Raw genomic sequence first — 21,196 nt, 5'->3', positions numbered from 1 at the left:
TACTTTTTCCGATACTTTATTGCATTGTCTGCTTACCTTTAAGTCATCAGAAATAATGACTGCTAGCACTGCCACTGAAAGAACAGCCCCCGATGCTATATTCTGACTCAGGATTTTTATGTCCCAAGTGCGTTATTTTACATTTATCAACGTTAAACTGCAGCTGCCGCAATCTCAACCATTCTTCTAATTTACTTAAATAATTTGCCAATTTGCTTGTTCCACCCGGAATGCCTTCCCTGCTGCAGACCTTTGTATCATCTGCAGAATGACATAGCTTGCCATTAATACGTTTTGTAATATCGCAAATAAAATATGAAAAACTATAACTCTCAGTGCCGATCCCTAAGGTATGCGACTAGTAACATGACCTTCCTCCGAATGTACACCATTAACCCTAAAAACTGACACAGGTCTGAATATATCTGTCCCACCAATGATTGGTCCTATGAAAGTACTTACAAATAATGTATTTGTATGAAAAAAAAAAAAAAGAAGAAAGCACTAGCCGTAGGAGAAGCTGCAGCTCCAGGGCTGCTGTGCACTGCCCCCTTCTGTGGTCCTATTTTCTATAACCTCATGGTTACGGATCATAGATAAGGACACAGCCATTCCAATATTAAGTGATAATTCTTCTGTTTATCAATTAAAATAGTAAATAAATAAAAGAAACAAAATAAAAGAAACAGTACAACTATAAAAAAATATATATATTTCACCAAACTTTCTGTTTCTAAAGGAAAAACATTAATACAATGTGTTGAATAAAATGCATAAAAAAATATTTTATTAAAATATTTAACTCTACAGTAAACACAAGCTATATTTTACCCGGAAACAAAGTATAGAATAATTTATCTTTTTTTTAAAAAAAATAATCTATTTTTTTTAATTTTATGCTAATTACTGATTTTTTTTTAAATAAAATCCCTTAAATAATATTAAACGCATTAAAAAAACTGCATAATGGGTTCTCTCTGTGTGCCAAAGAGAAAAGCTTGAAAAAAACAAAAATTACAATAAGAAAAATAATATTGCAACATAATGAACAAATAGTATTCGCCTACGGAATTGAATTAGAGATTTTAATTGGAATAATGATCAATCAAAAGCAAAATATAGGACGTCATCTCCCCGATACCCTTCAGTGCGCAAATTGTTGGATGCTCTAATGCCTTTTCACATTAAGACCGCTAACAAAAATCCACATATTTAATTAAATAATGATAGAGATTTGCAGAGAGGATTTGGATCTATTAACATAAAAAGCCGGCAATAGGCAAAGTCATACACATCACCTTCACGATTCACACACGTGTTTCCGAGCCCTGGCAAGATAAGTGCAAACATAATTACCCATGATGCAACACTTTAATCTGTATTAAAAGGATACGCCGCCATGGTACCTGTTAGCATAACTGGATTTATTTATTAAAACCACCAGTATATTGTGTATTCTTAATGCATGGTAGGAGTCAGTTTTGGAAGAGCTCCAATAAATTTTACTGCGTGGAAATCGGAGCAGGCGGTCTTTAGTTATTGGAGTTAGAAAATCTGACTTCTGTGTCATATAACTCCTCCCCCCGGCTGCCTCTACTGAAAGCAGGAAGCATACGTCGGTACACTTCCTGCACATGCTCAGTAACAGCATTAACAGTATTTAACTCCTCCCCCGGCTGCCTCTACTGAAAACAGGAAGCATACGTCGGTACACTTCCTGCACATGCTCAGTAACAGCATTAACAGTATTTAACTCCTCCCCCCGGCTGCCTCTACTGAAAGCAGGAAGCATACGTAGGTACACTTCCTGCACATGCTCAGTAGCACCTCCATTAAAGTCGCTGAAGCAGCAGCCAATTGCATGTATGAATGCACCTGGATGCGTACAAGAGCCCAGCGGCACCCAGTAAGTACAGGGGTAAGTACTGGAGATGGATCAGACAGCACCACAGGACTGGTGCAGAGACTCAGGTACTTGGGAGTTGACGTCAGGAGCAAAGGTACAATCAGGGTGAGTGGGGAATGGCACCTTACACCCCCCCCGCGGATTCTCAGGAAGGGACAACAAGGGGTTAAAAATCTGGCAAAGTTGGCTTGGCCCATCTTCTGTGTGTTATAATTGGCTCTGGTCAGCATCCCAAACATGACTTATAACGGCTTAGTGAATACACCGGCACTTGTTACATTTTCATCAACAGAGCTCCAGCGGATAGCGCTATTACAATAGAGGCGAGCACAGACGAAAGCGCTGCAGAAGATAAACAGATATCTCATTGTTCTTCACATTGCTTTATAATTCCTTTATCATTAGCCGGGTTCCGCAGGCTTATAGAAAACGTAGTATTCATTCCTGAGGTCGGGTGCATCCGTCGCACGGTTTACATGGGGGGGGGTGACGTTTCATGTCAGCTTTACATTCTCGCTGACCCTCCGCTTGTTGACAACCTGGCTACACTTGGTTAGATTTAGGAGGCTTGGTGAGTTCTTTTCAATTAAGGTGCCCACTGGACAGGAAATTTAACTCGGATGGATATGGCAAGTTACAGATAGTGAGGATTTATCTCGCAAGAAGGAGCTCGGATGAAATTAAGGGAGAATGAATTCGCACAGCAACACCTTAAGGATTCGATAAACCTTAAAAGGGACACTCCAGGCATCATAGGAACTTTAATGCGTATGATAGCCGATGGGTCCCTTTAACTTTCCGTAGCGTTCCCCCCTCTTGCAAAAGCATTGGGGGGGATTCTGCAAAAAATAGAGAAGATGCCAGGATTTTGGAAGGAATTCTGCCTTAATGGTGGCGTCCGTGAGAATCCTATGTTTCTTCTGCATGGGGTGATCTTTAAAGGCCAAGAATATCCTGAGTGCCAGGATCACCGCTAAATCACAGAGGAAGGAAAAAAAATGATTCCGAACAACCAATTATCCGTTCTAAAATTAGACAAGTGAAACCGTAGCCGACTATATAAATCCTTTATATGAACAATCATACGTTATCCAGGGGCTACGTTCGAAGATCAGCCATGATGGATGCACCGAGGTCCTTCTGAGCGTCTTTTAATATAGTTAGGCAAGTTAATAAAAAATAGAACATTTAGAACACGGTCCTGGGGTTAAGGGCTGAGAAGACTGAGAAGATAAAGGACATACGGAAATGTGATGGACAAATTCCGCTTCACCCGGGTTCGACGTTTATTACAACCATTATGGCCTCCAGCAACGAAGTTCTGTCCTCGAACGGAAAGACTAGTGCGAGATCTGAAGAAGACACTTGAGTGTCTCCTGAAAGCTGTTTCTGAGGATCTAATATTAGGTTACGTCCATCGTATTTTAATGTCAAATGCTGGTTTTAAAGTGAAGGTAGAAGGAAGTCCAAGCTGGCCACCAGAGGAGGTGTTTGGAGTCGTTCCATAACATTCTGGTCTTCGTACAGTTGGGAGTTTTTTGCGTTTGCTGTCTGTCGAGAATTATTCTTTTACACAGTCCTCTCGGAAAGTCTTTGGCGATTGACCACGAGGGTCTAACCTGAAGGATCTTCCCGTTAGGAAGTTTGACACCCGAATATACGTTCTGGTGAATTTCCGCAGTACGGCTGTCAGGAGGTCCGTAAATACCGCTTCTTCCCCTACTCGACGCTCGCCTTCCGCACATCGACCGTTCAATTAACGGAGTGAAGGAAGGAGATCTATGCGGCGTTCTACCAGGACTCTGATGCTTCCCAGCAATTTATGAAAGTGTACACAAATCTAATTACAAGCCCCGCTGCTTCCCATTTACATGAAAATACTCACGTTCGGGGCGGTTTATATCAAAATAACTGATAAAAAAAATATCTTGGCTGATCTACAGCAGCGAAGCTTCGCTCGGGTGGCAAAAGATCCTTCCGCTCTTACAAGGAGCCCGGGAAGCTCTGAACGAACGCATTGCTGGTGTCATGTCGTGTCATGCCTCCATGTCAAAATGATAACATAGTTTACTCCGTCACGCACTATGGCGTGTTTTCATTTAAAGAGGATGGACAAAAAAAGGTGGGGATTTTTTGGTATGGCCGAGGTGTCATCTAAGACATTTTTTTCCCCCAAAGAATACCTTCCAACATTTCAGGTGTCAAAATCGAAATACCTCCATGGGGGCAAACAGGGGGGGGGGATTTTTACAGATCTCTGGACCAATCAGGGGAGGTCAAAGCATCTTCTCAATTGGCCCATGATCTCCACCACCTCCAACATCTTCTCAATTGGCCCATGATCTCCACCACCTCCAACATCTTCTCAATTGGCCCATGATCTCCACCACCTCCAAAAAGAGGACACTTAGGAAGTATGCTAAAGTGTTTCTTAAAACTCCATGGACATCACAGAGAATGGAATAGAATGTTGGGTGTGAAAGCTTATGTGACTGCATCTTCCTCATGTTCCTCTATAAGGAACCAGGAGATGATGTCATACACCAGCCCCGGCAGTCTTTGATAGGACCACCAAACTGCACAAAAACTCCTGGACGCTCCCAAAATGCGGCCCCACACCAGAGCACGCATGAAATTACACCTGGCGCTTCCCACGATACGTAGACAGAGGCATGATGTCACACTGTCGTCCTTCACCCATTGTGTTGGCTGGATGATGATGTCACAGGGCTTCCTACCTGCGCAGATACCCCCAAAACTCTACACTCTGGCATGTCCCTTGTTCTGGTTTTAAAAATACAATGCATACCTAATTACTCCCAGTAAAAGGATCATGGGAGTTGTATTTTATCAACTGCTTAAATACTGCTATTATAATTTTACTGCCTATTTAAAAATAATTATTTCGGCCGCTTAAATCTAAATAACTTCATATTTTTTTTATTATACTAATAAATTGCTATTATTTTACATCCATACCTACTTAACACACCGAAAAAAAAAAAAACACATTATAATTCTCTAGTTTTGTTCGGTAAAAATGTTCTTTAAAAAATTCAAAATAAATGGAAAATATCGCATTAAATCAAATGAAAAACCTGATTTTTTGGGCAAGAGGGCCTTTCTTTCTAGTGGTTACGATCTCAATGTAGGGGGAAGTCTAAATTATTAAAATGATAGGGTTAAGTAGTTTTTTTTATAGTATTTCTATTATTTTTAACCCATTAAAATGTGTTAAAGGTGCTGTCCCGCCTCTTCTAGCATAAATTGATAAAAAGTGGTCTTTGCTTATAGTTGATGTGTCCTGAAGGATGATAAACTGAGGGGAACGTCTAAATTATTAAAATGATAGGGATTAATTGATTTTTTGAAAGTATTTTTATTATTTTTAACCCATTAAAATGTGTTAAAGTTGCTGTCCCGCCTCTTCTGCTAATATTAACACATTTCGTACTGGATGTAGCATTAGAATCCTAATTCTTTGTTGCCAAATACCCAAACCCAGAAGTAGATTTCTGGATTTCCAAATGTTTCGGTTATTGCATACAATAAATCGCAGCACCTGTACAGTGACAGATGAGGAATGTTCTCCCTGCGATTTCGCGCATGCATGAACAGACCCACACGCCTGTTGGTATGGCGGGCGGCGCGCGGAGGAGAGGGCTGCTGCCTCTGACAGTCTGCAGACGGTTTCATTTGGAGGAATCCTACAGGCACCTGTAGAAGTGACGGAATTTTCTCTTTCGTTCGACGGAACCCTGGGGTTCGGCGAAGATCATTAAAATTCCGCGGTCCTCTCGCCCCAGGGCTGATCGCGCACACGGAACGGCTGCTCGTGTCTTCGGGTGCCGCGACGAGGAGGGGCGGGAGTGCGGTTACCGGCATCTGTTGAGCAGCTGGCCCAGTCATCGGCGTTGAGGAGATGATAAAGTCTTGCTTTCGCAAAATATGTTCTTCCTTCATTGCGACCAGCCATGTGTGACTCGGAGGTGCCACCATATTCAAAGACCTTATTTTCCGGCTCCCGTCTTTATTAAAGGAGTTCAACTTCTCAAAGTAATAACATCTGTTATCCACACACACAAAGAAACCATAGCTATGAGTCGGGGACGTGTAGGGTTCCTCACAGGCCGTGTCGGACCACGTCTCCCATCATCCGCAGTCACCAAGCAGATCATTTGTCTTCTGCGCTTCGGCACTTCTTCCCCGGTTGCTCGATGCAAAAAACCCTTTACACAACGTACACAAAACGCTGATAGATTTCATATTGCTTTCACAGAACTTCTATCGACTCAATGGCGGTAAAAAAACAAATATGGATGATGTTCTGCAAACGAGGAACAAACACTCGTAATCGTTTGTATGGATCAGTTACAAGCATCCCAAGCGCCTGCCTAGGGCCCCGGGGGGCATGAGGAGCCCTGACATTTATATGTTTATATACACAGCATATCGGATGGATTCACGGGGCTCTCGGAACAGTTATTGTATATCCGTGTACAGGGTTCTGGCGGATCACTCAATAGGTTCTGAGCTGGTGTGGGCCCCGTACCGGGTTCCCGACCTGGGAGCCGAAGCTTGATGGCTGGGGTCTTGTGCGGCAGGGACAAACTGCCCCCCCTGAAACGGCACCTTGGCTGCGTGTGGCGCCAAAGCTCAACTCATCACAGGATCATCATCTTCATCATCATCTTCATCATCAAAGTTGGAAGCTTAAAAGCATTTTTCCAGTACAGGTCCATTATCCGATGATTTTTTTTCCACTTTTCTTCTTAGTTACTCAATTTTGCGGGGGTTTTGCTTCACCTGGGTCCTGCAAGTTAACTGCGGCCACCAATGAACTTCTGATCCTTTAGTAGTAGACATTTTTCAGCCTCTGCTCGAAGGCTGCTTCGTGATCCAAGAACAGTCATTCGTGCAAATGGACAGACACAGAAGTAACAAAAAAAAAAAGAGCTGAGCTCTCCAGCGACCCGCTCATTAAGAGAAACGTCCAAAAAAACCAAGAGATCCTTTACAGCGAGGGCAGTAAAGGTACGGAATCCACTGCCGAGAGAGGGGGTTCTATCAGATACACCGGATGCCTCCAAAAGGGGTAAAAGCAGAACATACAGGGGTATAAAGGACAGAATAAACAGTAACGTCTCATATTAATATTATTATTAATTATTAATATTTCTCCTCCATCCGAGGAGAAATCCGATCACCTTTTGGGGTCAAAATCTGAAAAAATAGTTTAAAAATTGGGGGGGCGGGTTGATCAAAAGCAGGAAGGATCAGTAGACGAGGTGGGGGGGCACCTGATGGACTCAGGTCTTTTTTCCTCCTCTGTTACTCTGTTACTATTTTATTCATTGTATTTTTTCATTGACTTGGTATCATGGCTGATAACCGCAGCCTCGCACCCCGTTATTCCGAGCCGAGTTGCCGGAGCTCTTTTTGCGGGACCCAGACATTGTGGATGCGCTGCGGCTCATCCGATGAGGCGGAGGAAATAACTCTCGTTAAAGAAAGTTGCCTTTTAGAAAGTACGAGCTAACATATGCCGTGTGAACGGGAAGCCGCAGAGCGGTAATAATCCTGACATCTGCGGAGATATAGGAGTCCGCCGCAGAGACGAAGAGCTCCAGAAACCAGGAATAACGACAGAGGCACTTGACAGAATTTCACCGAAACGAGTCCGGGGGTTTTTGAAACGTCGGGGAGTCTAAAACCACACGAGGTCTTCTAGAACGACTGATAAATATGGCTATTTATTGAGTAAAGGTTACAGAATGTTCAAGGATCAACTTTATTAGAAAAAAAACAAAACTGATTACTGGGAGGGTAGTAGATAAGTGGAGCGGCCTCCCAGTAGAAGTGGTAGATGCTAATGCAATGAGGGAGTTTAAACATGCGCAACGCTGTAACTTTCCAAAATTCACAAGTCAACGCGAAATTTATCCTGAAAATTGCTATTTTTGGACATCAAAGCAGAAGGGTTGCAGAGTAACGATCTACTGGTCCGTCTCAGAGAAATCAATGATGTAAAAATATTTTGGTTTCGTTCTCGCCAGCTTTAGACTACAACTCCTATGATCCCAGAGTCTGCAATAACCCCAGGCTTGTTGCATCATAGTATAGAAATTGCACTTATTTTGTGTATTTTGCCAATGGAGGTAATTTTTGCAGAATTTTTGGATTCTTGAAATCATAACAAAATTGTGCGGCATTTCAAGTAAACTCACGCAACCAAAATAATTAATTTACATAGGTGGCAGTGTGATGATGTCATAACACCCTTTTATTACTAGTGATTGCGTTTTAGCAGCACACTGGCCCCCCAGTACCTAACTTTACATTTTTAATGGTCCATTTTTTCTAATAGAATTAATATAAATATATCCGTTTTTTCTTTAAGAAAAAAATGTAAATATTTTTTTCTTGCTAAATCCCTTCTTTTCTCCTCTCCTTAATTGAGGAACGTTAATTAAACATCTGAATTTACAACAGAATTTTTGTCAAATCTAAAATATCAATAATAGATTTTGGCAGAAATTAAGAAACATATAGAAATTTGCATGGTATAATCTAAAAATATGAAAATTAGATTTTCTAGAAAATAGCATTTTTAATCAGACTTCGCCTCCTCCCTCACATTTTGCATTCCTCGTCTTCGTATATATATATATTCTTTGCCCCAGAGGAGTTAATCTACAGAAAACCGGTAATTTATTTAAAAAAGTGCGTAATAAGTTCTTAATCGTTGGTAGTGAAATTAAAGGTGGCTAATTACGGAGCGAAGAACGTCTGGAGATTCTAATAAATACTGCTGGAAAATACATTTTCTTTAACGCTTAGAAATAAGCGCGGTGCCGGAAACATTTGGGACACATCATAAATCTGCATTTCTTTGCCAAATGAAAACCGCGAATTTGTAAGCAAAATGAGCACACAACCCCCCCCAACAAAAAACAAAAAGGGGGTCGCCAGAATGATTCCGGATTATCCAGATCACAATTATATTCATAGTGTTTGGTAAACGAAAGGGTTAATAAATGCCAGGATTCCGAAACGTTTTATTTATGAAAATGCTTTGGTCAAAAAGCAGAGTTAGAGAGACCCTACGGCCATCGTAGGCTTTTTAATAGCTGCGTGGTCCTTTAAAATCCACCCCCCCAGATTCCCCCCCCATAAACATTTGCCCCTGCTGGCTCTGCATATGCTGCATGCGCGTTCAGGTTTATTTTGCAGGTTGGTCGCAGTAATATGGATATTTTTCCCCTCCCCGTCCAGATATGGCGTGGTCCAGCTGCTGGATAACTACCCAGTGGTAAAGGAGGATGCAGGTCGCTCATGCGCAACTCGTTGGAGACCCCAGTGCCCCCCCCCGATCAAAGGGATCCTTAGAACAGAGCACTCACCGGCATGGTTTGACTTCCGTGCAAGGCGTTGATGGCCGCTTGTGCTTCTGCATGCGATGAATATTTCACAAACGCGCACCCTGAAAAATTACAAAAATGCATTTTCTTAGAATTCAAATTTCTCATAAAGTAAAAAAAAAACATTCTTATCACTTCCTACGAGACACGTGGCGATCCCGCAACGGTGGGGCAGCTAGTCAAGTGCCGGAACATCAGGACTGTCCTGCAGAAACTGGGAAACTTAGGAGGGATGCCTAACACCTGGGACAGCGATCCTGGTTAAAGTGTTGATGTAACAGGGAGTTCTGCTTCCTTCCTCCGTGTACAGAACGGCCGGCAGATAATCTCCTGAGGCAGCCACACACTGGGCCATAAGCCTGGATGTTGGGACTGACCTGGCAAATATGGGACACTCGGCAGCAATATTTCTTTGCTAATATAAATATTGGCCAGCTTTATGCAGTTATTGAAATCATGCATGTAGATTTATAAACTCTTCCAAATATCTTTATGGAGACTTATTTGCATCTAAGTAATTTGGAGAAAGTGAAGCGAGTAAACCGTTTACAGAGTGAAGCGGGTAGAGTGAAGCGGGTAGAGTGAAGCGGGTAAGACAACTAAAGAGTGAAGCGAGTAAAATGATTAAAGAGCGAAGCAAGTAAACCGTTTACAGAGTGAAGCGGGTAGAGTGAAGCGGGTAGAGTGAAGCGGGTAAGACAACTAAAGAGTGAAGCGAGTAAAATGATTAAAGAGTGAAGCAAGTAAACCGTTTACAGAGTGAAGCGGGCATAGTGAAGCGGGTATGATAACTAAAGAGTGAAGCGGGTAAAATTATTAAAGAGTGAAGCGAGTAAACCGATTATAGAGTGAAGCGGGTAGAGTGAAGCGGTTATAACAACTAAAGAGTAAAGTGAGTAAAATGGATAAAGAGTGAAGCGAGTAAAACGATTAAAGAGTGAAGCGAGTAAACCGATGAGTGAAGCGGGTATAACAATTAAGATGTATTGATCCGCAGAGACTGTGACCTTTACAGACAATCAGTAAATATCTGTCTCATAAAGCCTGGTCCCCGTAATTAACGAGATTAGAAATCCCGAGCTGTTTCTTGGACATGCCAAGAGGACGTCTCAAAGATCACCCGGAGATCACTTAGTCCCGACTTCTGAATCTAGAACAATGTCTCTTTAAACGCCATTATATCGCTCAGTTATCTTTTGTACCCCAGATTTAGTTTTTGCCCCCCATAATATAAAGTTTTCAGACAGCTACATATCAGCCGTTTGTATGATTCTCGCTCTGTTATCTGACCCCCGATCTACTAAACACATGACTCAGTCTTAATCACCCAGCCGGACTCTCTGACTAATGAAAGTCTATGGAGGAACGGACTTCATTAGCATCGCCATAAAGCATCAGCTCAGTGCGGTGTTTGACCCTGGAAAAGTTCCCAGTACCTGCACAGAACTTGTGCTGCTCTCCTTCATCCAGGAAGCAGAACACCTGAGAAATAAATTAGCCATCTTTCTCCTTTGTTTTTTTTTTTGTTTTTTTTTTGTTTTAAACCAAAGAAACATGATCTTTTGAAAAAAAACATTTAAAATATATTAACACATTTTCACATTTATTTATATTTTTTCTATGGTTAGAACAGTGCTGACATTCCCGTCTTATATCATGTATTTTTGGTACTTTCTTAGCAGCTAGTCCTAATATATATATATATAATAGGGGAATGCCGAGTGCTCAGAATGCCCAAATGAAAAATTAGCTGATTATTTTCAGATATTGGCGCACTGTATAGGGCCTGATTGTCTAAATAGGAGGATGATGCCTTACACAACGTTAATTGGTTAATTATGTGTTAATGAAAGAAATGGCCTTTAAACATTTAACTCTCTCATAGCCTCAGATCTGAGAGTTCTGTGAATCGGATTTTATTAGATCCTTTTCCGCCGATCACATTCCATCCTTAGAACGTTAAACAGTTTTTGGTCCTTATTGGTTAATGTTGTTAGAGTTTCTTTTTTTTTTTGCTCTGATTCCACAAATAATACCCATTCTCACTAAATCAGGTAATAAAAGTTTAAACCGGAACAGGTTTTTCTGCCCGAGGTTTGTCGCGTATTATAAAGGACAAGACGGGGAGACGCGGTTTATCGTACTAAGTGCGAGTGCTGCTTTTACAAATCACGGAGCTGCCAATCTCATAAATCTAAGTGCTGACTTCCGGGGGGGCGGTCCCACAGAGGATAAAGGAGAATAGAGCGAGCGAGATGCCGCTCTCCTTCTCACCATATAAGACGAGGAGGAAATATTCCTTCTTAAAGGAACACTCATCTCCCCGTTTTCTTTTCCACGTTTTTGTTGCTTTGGTAAAATTGCAATGACCCCCCAGGCACAAGGAATGCCCAATTTTCAGTATTTCTGGCAGCGCTGCAGCCATAGCAGGGGACAAGAGTATTTTACTAAGACACCATTCAGAGGCGTTACTAGAAACTGCAGGGCTCAGGAGCGAACATTGCCCTGGGGCCCGCTAACTTCACCAAGCAACCAAGCAACACAGAGCCAGCTTTGCCCCAAACAGCTTGTAAATTCCACCTGTACCCCCAAGCAGCTTATCAGTGCCCTCCTAACCCCAATTCTGCCAGTGCCATCTTTGCCCCAAACAGCTTCTTTGTGCCATCATTGCCCACTTCTTTGCCCCTTGCAACATATACTCTGGCATACGTACTTCAACACACTTACGCAAATTTACACACATACACATTATTATACATAAACTTACTCATACTAACACACACGTACACGCTCATTCACACACACTTCCTCTCACACAACTTATATATACACATTCATGCTCACACACAAATACAACACATACACATCCATGCTAACACAAACACTTACACACTCCTGCTAACACACACTCCATTTCACACCCTTTACACACACATGCTTCTACACAAACACTTACATATACACATCTATGCTCACACACAATTACACATACACATCTATGCTCACACACACGTACACATACACATCTATGCTAACACACATACACTTACACATTTATGGTAACACACATACACTTACACATTTATGCTTGTATACACTTGTATATACACATTCATGCTCACATACGCTAATACATAGTCATTCATGTTTATATACACTTATATATAGACTTTCACGCTCACACACACTCATATATGCACACTCATGCTCACAGAGCCTCACATACACTGATACATACACATTCATGCTCACATACAATTATACACAGACATTCATTCTTACATACAGTTATACATAGACATTCAGTATGGTAGAGGCTAATATAGTGAGGGAATTTCAACATGCATGTAGAAGAGGAGAATAATTTGTTTTCTTATGTATAAAGTGATATACTTTTCCCAAAATGAATTGGGAGTAGATACAGACATAATGTTTGTTGGCTACAGGCTACATGTACTACAATAATTCTTCTGTTCCCTTGATGTGTTGGGAGCGTGAGCTTTGCTACATGCACATACCTGGGTTGCTCTGGATGCTTCTGGAACCCCGACTGTTCCAACTAGCTCCACCCACTTCCAGAACACCGGTTCCACCCATTCCGACAGCCATATATTGAGTACCCTCTTGTGCGGCTAGCCCGGCTTCCTTAACTCTTCCCCACTGCCTTTTCCATCTCCTATAAAGCATGCCTGGGAACACTCTCGCTTTGACCTGGGGTCTCCAGGTCAGTTCCTTCTTTCTCCGAGGGGAGAACGGTGTTTGTCCACGCCCACTCCCTGCCCAATAAAGTCTGTTTAGGGCTAGCTCCACCCCTACATGCAGCCACAGAAAGCCACTCCCCAGAAGGGAGACGGCTCCGCGTACCTTACACTAAGACGTTCATAGGTATGTCCATAAGGAACAAGAAGTCCATTCAAGGTTCAACCAAATTTTTACTTTTTTTATAACTTCAGAACTTTCAGAACTTCTGTCCCCATAAAACATCGTTTAGTAACACCTCTGACGGGGAATTAGATGTCAGTATATTGCTCTATACCTTTACTGTTGCCGTCTGGTCCTCGAAGAATCGTACATTCCTCAATGTTCCCGAAAGCTTCGAATAGCCGGCGGACGTCATCTTCTGACTGCTGTTTGTTCAGCATTCCCACGAATAGTTTTCTGTCTTCTGGAACAAAATTAAGAGATGCTTACCATATTTTAGCAACATCCGAGCTGAGGCATTGGTAACGTAACATTAAGTGTACGTATACTCCAAAAAATAAAAATATAAAAAGTAACTAACTCCAGAAAAGTTCTAGACTCAACCAAAAGCTGTCCGTATCCAGATCTCTCCAAAATTATATTAAAGCTCATCTGTTCTAAAGTCATCTAATCTGTGTATATATCAAGTACATAATCCCCGTAAATGTGATACACTTGGTATGAGTTCTCGCTCTGTTATCTGACCCCTAATCTACTAAACAACCCGACGTCTTATCATACTGCCTGTGGGGAACAATAGAATGGCTCAGTCTTAATCACCCAGCCGACTAATGAAAGTCTACGGCAGAACAGACTTCATTAACATTGCCATAAAGCATCAGCTCAGTGTGGTGTTTGAGCCGAGAAAGTCACCCAAAATATCACGACTGACAGCAACAGCGGCTCCAGGCCAGCTGGGGGTTATATTACTGTATACAGCGCTGGGGGTTATATTACTCTATACAGCGCTGGGGGGTATATTACTGTATACAGTGCTGGGGGGTTATATTACTGTATACAGCGCTGGGGGTTATATTACTGTATACAGCGCTGGGGGTTATATTACTGTATACAGCGCTGGGGGTTATATTACTCTATACAGCGCTGGGGGGTATATTACTGTATACAGCGCTGGGGGGTATATTACTGTATACAGCGCTGGGGGGTTATATTACTGTATACAGCGCTGGGGGGTTATATTACTGTATACAGCGCTGGGGGGTTATATTACTGTATACAGCGCTGGGGGGTTATATTACTGTATACAGCGCTGGGGGGTTATATTACTGTATACAGCGCTGGGGGGTTATATTACTGTATACAGCGCTGGGGGTTATATTACTGTATACAGCGCTGGGGGTTATATTACTGTATACAGTGCTGGGGGTTATATTACTGTATACAGCACTGGGGGTTATATTACTGTATACAGCGCTGGGGGGTTATATTACTGTATACAGCGCTGGGGGTTATATTACTGTATACAGCGCTGGGGGGTTATATTACTGTATACAGCGCTGGGGGTTATATTACTGTATACAGCGCTGGGGGGTTATATTACTGTATACAGCGCTGGGGGTTATATTACTGTATACAGCGCTGGGGGGTTATATTACAGTATACAGCGCTGGGGGTTATATTACTGTATACTGTGCTGGGGGTTATATTACTTATACAGCGCTGGGGGTTATATTCCTGTATACAGTGCTGGGGGGTTATATTACTGTATACAGCGCTGGGGGGTTATATTACTGTATACAGTGCTGGGGGGTTATATTACTGTATACAGCGCTGGGGGGTTATTTCTGTATACAGCGCTGGGGGGTTATATTACTGTATACAGTGCTGGGGGGTTATATTACTGTATACAGCGCTGGGGGGGTTATTTCTGTATACAGCACTGGGGGGTATTTCTGTATACAGCGCTGGGGGGGTTATTTCTGTAACAGCGCTGGGGGGGGTTATTTCTGTATACAGCACTGGGGGGTATTTCTGTATACAGCGCTCTAATGCAGGAAGATAATGGTTTGGGTTTCTGGGACATTCTGTGTAATAAAGTTACTCTTTTACACGCCGGATGTAATGGAGGCAGAAGCACTGAAGTCACAGATTGAATGATGTTGAAAACGATCTCATCTACCATCAAAATCTATAGGGATTATTCACTAAACAGTGAGTTGGAATGGCATCATTATGCAGAATGTATAGGTCAGTGGGTGATATATATTTTTATTTTAAATTAACTATACATTCTGCGGAAGCCAACCAATCCATTCTCGCACAAGAAACCTACCATGGCTTGCACCTCAAAAAATCCTTAAAAAAATGTCATTTTTAGGTTTTGAGTCATACTTACAGCTTAACCCCTGATTTGCCAGTGAGGAGTACAACATGAGCTCCATGAAAAAAGCAGTTTTTTTGGAATATTCACCCTACCGAATCCCGGCGTTAATGACAATCACGATATAATCCCGATTCCTACGGAGATCGGCGAAACCCACCCTTCTGGAGAGCGAAATACAATTTTGCGGAGGTAGGGGAGATAATGAACTAATCTACAATTAGCTAAAATAAATCAGTAATTGGCTCCTCTCGGAGCAGACGGCACAGGAATGACAGGATGGAGAGCGCCCCAGCCATGTGATAAATGGCTTCTAATGTCTGCCTCCTAATACAGAGAACATGATCAGCAATGTATACATATATATATATATATATATATATAAAAATATATATATACCGTATATACACACTAAGCCTGGCCTTTAAGGACCTCCAGCTACTCTGCGTTCTATTTTCATGGCTGCCTGAGCATCACAGGAGTTGTAGTTCAGAAGGCCCAAAGCTCTCATAGCATAATGATAGAGAATGGTTGTCCCTGAACTGAAAAGAACCTCGGAATTTTACCGTATTTAATATTTTATTATTATTTTATTATTATTATTTAATTTTTATTTTAATATTTAAAATATATATATTTTTTTAATCTACAACACATATCTAATACACGTTTAAAATATTTACCAGATGGCCAAAAATTACCATATTGTAATAAAAAAATGTTATAATGTCATTGTGAATACTGTGAATATTATCTACAGAAAACGCTAAATCCACCTATAGAATAGACACAATTTATCCTCGGAAAGTCGCTTTTTCAGATCAAATGAAATTTTTTTATTTTAGGAATTCTCATCCTACGTCGGTTTTCTGCAATAGCAGAGTGCGGACAGACGGCCAAGACAAACCTTTCTCGATATTAAAATTATGTGATTAAATGGTTAATTCTCTCTATAATGTGCTTAAAAATTCAATTTCTTAACAAAAAGGACAAATTTTTATTTTCTAGAGCATGGGTTATTTAATGCGGTTTTGGAACATGAATATTTTAATGAAAATGAAGACATTTTTTTCTTTTTTTTTCAATTAAAAAAATATTTTATTTATCAAGCTAAAAAAAATCTATAAATGTACAAACACGGCTATATATGTGTGATGATCATCTGTTTGGGGTCGAATCACAATGTTTGAGGCGAGGAACGTGTCATTTTCACTACAGTGAACTCAACTGTGAACCCAACTGTCTGGACCACAGTTCAGGGAAACTCGAGGACCAACTCGAAAAAGTTGTTACAAAAATTGTAGCGATCGTGTCTGTCGACGGATTTCAACTAAAGTCAAAACTTCAATAAAAATTAGACTTTCGAGAGGAAGCAATTTGACTTCATTAAATTTATCAGGACTGATGACCCTATCAACCCGATCGATGACTCAACTGACTCAACTCTGATAACGATCTGATAATTTGCCTGAGAGGCTCAATTCACAAACTCACAAAATTAACTTCATGTCGGTCAGCGACCAACTCAACAGCCTTTGAGTTTAACTCGGTGGAAAACCCCAACAAATCTTGCCAGGACTCACAAAATGAACTTCATGTCGGTCGGCGACCAACTTAACATTTATGGAACTTAACTTCAATCCACCAACTCACAAAATTAACTTCATGTCGGTCGGCGACCAACTTAACAGCCTTGGAGTTTAATTTGGTGGAAAACCCCAAAAACCTCAACAGGACTCGCAAAATTTACTGCATGTCGATGGAAAACCTCAACAAGTCTCGGCAGGACTCACAAAGATTAACGGGAATGTCGGTCGGCGACCAAGTCAAATGACCAGTAGAATTCAACAGAAAATCCCGACAGAAGTCGACAGGACTTGATAATAAGTTGGCGTTTTTTTTATCAATGTAAGGAAGTTTTTCTGGGTGGTAGATAAGAGGAACAGTCTTCCAGCAGAAGTGGTAGAGGGTGATACGGTGAGGGAATTTAAACACGCATGGCATAGGGACGCGGCTCCTGAATCTCTACAGCGGGTAAAGTGGTAGACTAGATGAGCTGAACAGTTCTCAATGGTCTTTGAAACACTGAAATGTAAGATATTGTTAATATCGGTTATTTTTTATATATATATTTTACATGGGTTTGGAAAATCTATGACTTTTATCTTGAGACAGAAGGACATTTTTTTTTTTATGTTTCCTTCCTTTAACCCCACATTAGAGAAGATGAGAAAGGTCCTGAATAACCACAGGCATGCAGCATGATAAAGACATCCCTCACGCTGCGCCAATTTTCCCGCTATCCAGGCGGATTTGTGCATCCAATCAGCTTCCAGTACAGCATAATATAGATTTCGACGAGGCTGCACTGTCAGATTTCATTGCCGGTTCTTTGCTGTTAGTTCTAGAGATATATATATTTTTTTTTTATTGTGCTGAGGCATGATCTCGAATAAAGTAACGCTATTTCGGCTTTTCTCTGGACAATTTTCTCGGAGACAGAAGCCGCGCGTGGAGATCACCGCGGGGACGTGACAGATCTCCGAAGTCATTGTAACATAGTTACGGCCTGTAATGTCTGATTATTACTCCTAGTCATGCCTTCCCGGAGAACATGGGGGACTTCAAATTCAAGGATTTCAAGTCCTGGCATCCGGCCCCTGGCTTTCCACGCAGTGCGTCAGCCGCGGCCCCGCTGAAAACCATTCAGAAAAATCTTAAAGGGGAACTGATACATTTCTGATTATCTACATTTTTTAAAAAAAAAAAATCTATGAGGGAGCCGCCATCTTCCTGCCCCGTCACATGGTTTAAAATGCCCCCTCGCCCTGAGATATCTGTGATAATAGCGTTACGGAGAGACCTGCGTGGCTGGAAACAATCTCTAGAGCTAGAGGCTTATGCGCCGTCCGCTAAAACAATGCGGGGTGAGAACAGGAAGCGGCTTCCAACTTCCTGCTTGGGCTGACACAGGGAGAAAACAGGAAGCGGCTTCCAACTCTATGCTTAAACTGACGCAGGGAGAGAACAGGAAGCGGCTTACAACTTCCTGCTTGGGCTGACGCAGGGAGAGAGCATGAAATGCTCTGGCTGTGCCTTTGATGGGCGTCAGAGCTAGAAAATATTAATAATTAAAAAAAAATTAACATTAAATAATAGAGATAATAATAACACAAACGGTAAATAGTATTTCAGATGTGACAGTTTCCCTTAATTTCACCAAAAAGGACATATGCCGATCCCATGCATGTTTAATCCCCTCACTGTATTACCCTCTACCACTTCTGCTGGGAGGCTGATCCACTTATCTACCACCCTCCCTATAGATATTGCCTATGCTCACATTCACCCCTGCCGTAATAGCAAAGCAAAAAAAAAAAAAAAAAAGGATGAAACTCGATGACAGTCCGTGGAATGAAACCAGAAATCTGTAGTTCCGGCCCCGTTCTAACGAAGGCCTCTATTCCTGGCGGCCGGACGGCGTGGCGATTTTTCACAGGGTAATAGCAGAGATAGGGCACTCCAGGGCCTGCGATGAAATGGTTCATTAAAACAGTTCTCTGGTTTCTAAACTCACTCAGTAGCACTTGGTGCGGCTCTTGGTACCTTACTGCACCCCCGAGGCGGATGTAAATGAACCTGCGCGCCGTTCCCTCTCATTTCTTATTGCCTTTGAACGGCGCGTTTGGCCGGTGATTGTTCTGATTCTACGGCTGCTTGTTACACGACCTTAACCCCCCGAATGCCGAAGCACGAAGCTGCTACGTTAGAGGGTCTGTATCAGGATTATAGCTTCACAGGCACATTGCTGATGTAATGTGAAGAGGTTTTGCTCAGAGGGTGGTGGGTAAGTGGAACAGCCTCCCAGCAGAAGTGGTAGAGGGTAATACAGTGAGGGTATTAAACACGCATGGGATAGACTCCCGGCTCCTGCTTCTGGGATGAGGCCAACGACCAATGGTTCCATCTCTTCTATATATGAATGTTAGATACATTAATAACAGACGCACGGAGAATGATACAAAATCATCCCACAGACTGAAACACGATCACGGATTCATTAACCGCGGCAGGGATCCCAGAGGAGGCCGCGTAACAAATTAGCGATAGCCTTCATTCCTTACAAAGAAACATAGAACCCGCCGGCAGATCGGCCCCCGTCGGCCCCCGTCTAGTCTGCCCGTTTCTCCTGCTGTAAAGACTCAAACCATAATCAGTCGTTGGTCTCGTCTTAGATTCAGGAGCCGTATGTCTATCCCATGCATGTTTAATCCCCTCACTGTATTACCCTCTACCACCTCTGCTGGGAGGCTGTTCCACTTATCTACCTACATCTCCATGGTCAGAAATGTGCAGAATTCATCCTACGGCCAGTTAAGGGTTAATGCGCTTCCGCAACTTTCTCTACAATGTAGAGGAAAAGGATTCAGGCGTCAGAACGGTCACTGCTTTCACCGAGATCACAGCCTGTAAATAAACCCGCGCGTTTCTTTCTTTTTTCCCATTTTTTTTGTATTTTTTTATTTTTATCCGGCTTATTGCGAGAATCGAACAGACGGGGGTGACCCTCCCCCCCCTCCAATTGATCAGGAGTCGGGGTGAGCGGGGGCGAAATGATGAAATTGTGAAAATAGAAGGTTCCAAAGTGAAAATATAATTGCGGCTCCTCCCCCCGCGGCTTTTTTTCCGCAGAATTTCTCCGGCGCCCTGCAGGAAAGCCGCTAATATCTGAAAGTACAGAGTGTCAAAAGGAATTTCTCAGCCTCTGACAGCTCGTAAATTACAGTTCATCGGCTTCTTCTGGGGCTCGGATTTAAATTAATAGCCGAGTCAAATCTATGGGGTGGGGGGTCCGCCCCCCCCCTTTTTGTTTCTCAAAGCGACGGCGTCCGAGGTTTAAGGGGCTTATGAGGTAGCGGCCGTCATGCGCTCCCTTTGTTGTATTTGGCAATCTCTCTATAGAACGCCAGCTGCGTAGAAAAGGACTACAAAGGGAGGTGCGCCGGGCTATTTACCAAACACCACGGGGTGAAAAAAAAACAAGAAAAGAAAAAAAAAAACATGAAAAAAAAATATATAAAAAAAAAGCAAAATAAAAACCCCTCGAAACAGCTAATTATTTTTGTGCTGGAGGGGGCATCGCTCTCCGCCACTTCAAGAAATTAAACTTTTGATGTCAAAACAGAAAAAAAAATCACCTGCAGCATAGAAGCCGCCAGTACAATGCGGTAACGGCGTTTGAAGACGCTTACGGGGCTGAAAAAAGGAAAATATTTCCCGTATTTGTTTTTGGGGGGGGGGGCGCTGACCACCTGCGTTCCGGGACGGAGTCTTTCTGGCTTTGTTGATGGTAAAAAAAGTCGCATTAAATTAAGATAATAATAATAGATTTTTAACCAAACCGCTGCACTATCACTATCCTTAGCCTTGCATTATTCGGAGTTTTTGACCCACTTTCTTCCATCCGCGTACCTGCCAACAGTCCCGAATTTCTCGGGACAGTCCTGTTTGTTTATTCTTTTCCAGTCCTGTCCCGTCAGATTCAGGTTGCAGGGAAGTCGCAAATCATAGGCAAGTATGTAAAACTGGTCTCCACTTCCCCGTTCAACTTCTTCTACGCGTTCACTTATTGATTTCATTGATTTCCATGGCAACCGGCAGAAGACGAAGAAAAAAAAACGAACGCGAAGAACGTATACGGATATCCGAAGACCAAGTCAGGTATTTTGGTATCTGTTGTATTCGTGTGTCCAAAGACCCCAATGTCAGCCTCCATCTTCTGAGTTA

General features: G+C 42.2%; 1 protein-coding gene across 11 annotated transcripts in view; it reads right to left on the bottom strand.

Moving 5' to 3' along the window:
• CELF4 (CUGBP Elav-like family member 4) overlaps positions 1–21,196 on the bottom strand; it is a 453,257-nt gene that overhangs the window by 54,928 nt on the left and 377,133 nt on the right. For 7 of the 11 annotated variants that reach the window (XM_053448271.1, XM_053448296.1, XM_053448277.1 and 4 more), the window contains exons 4-5: positions 13,364–13,492; positions 9,310–9,389 (exon numbers count right to left, since the gene is read on the bottom strand). In XM_053448271.1, coding sequence (XP_053304246.1) covers positions 9,310–9,389; positions 13,364–13,492 — 209 coding nt within the window. The remainder of the gene's footprint in view (positions 1–9,309; positions 9,390–13,363; positions 13,493–21,196) is intronic. The other 4 variants (XM_053448274.1, XM_053448278.1, XM_053448276.1 and 1 more) reach the window with 1 other exon arrangement.

The sequence above is a fragment of the Spea bombifrons genome, chromosome 1 (genome assembly GCF_027358695.1).
Source record: "Spea bombifrons isolate aSpeBom1 chromosome 1, aSpeBom1.2.pri, whole genome shotgun sequence".
Classification (NCBI taxonomy): Eukaryota; Metazoa; Chordata; class Amphibia; order Anura; family Pelobatidae; genus Spea; species Spea bombifrons.
This window is presented reverse-complemented; position numbering and strand designations above follow the sequence as displayed.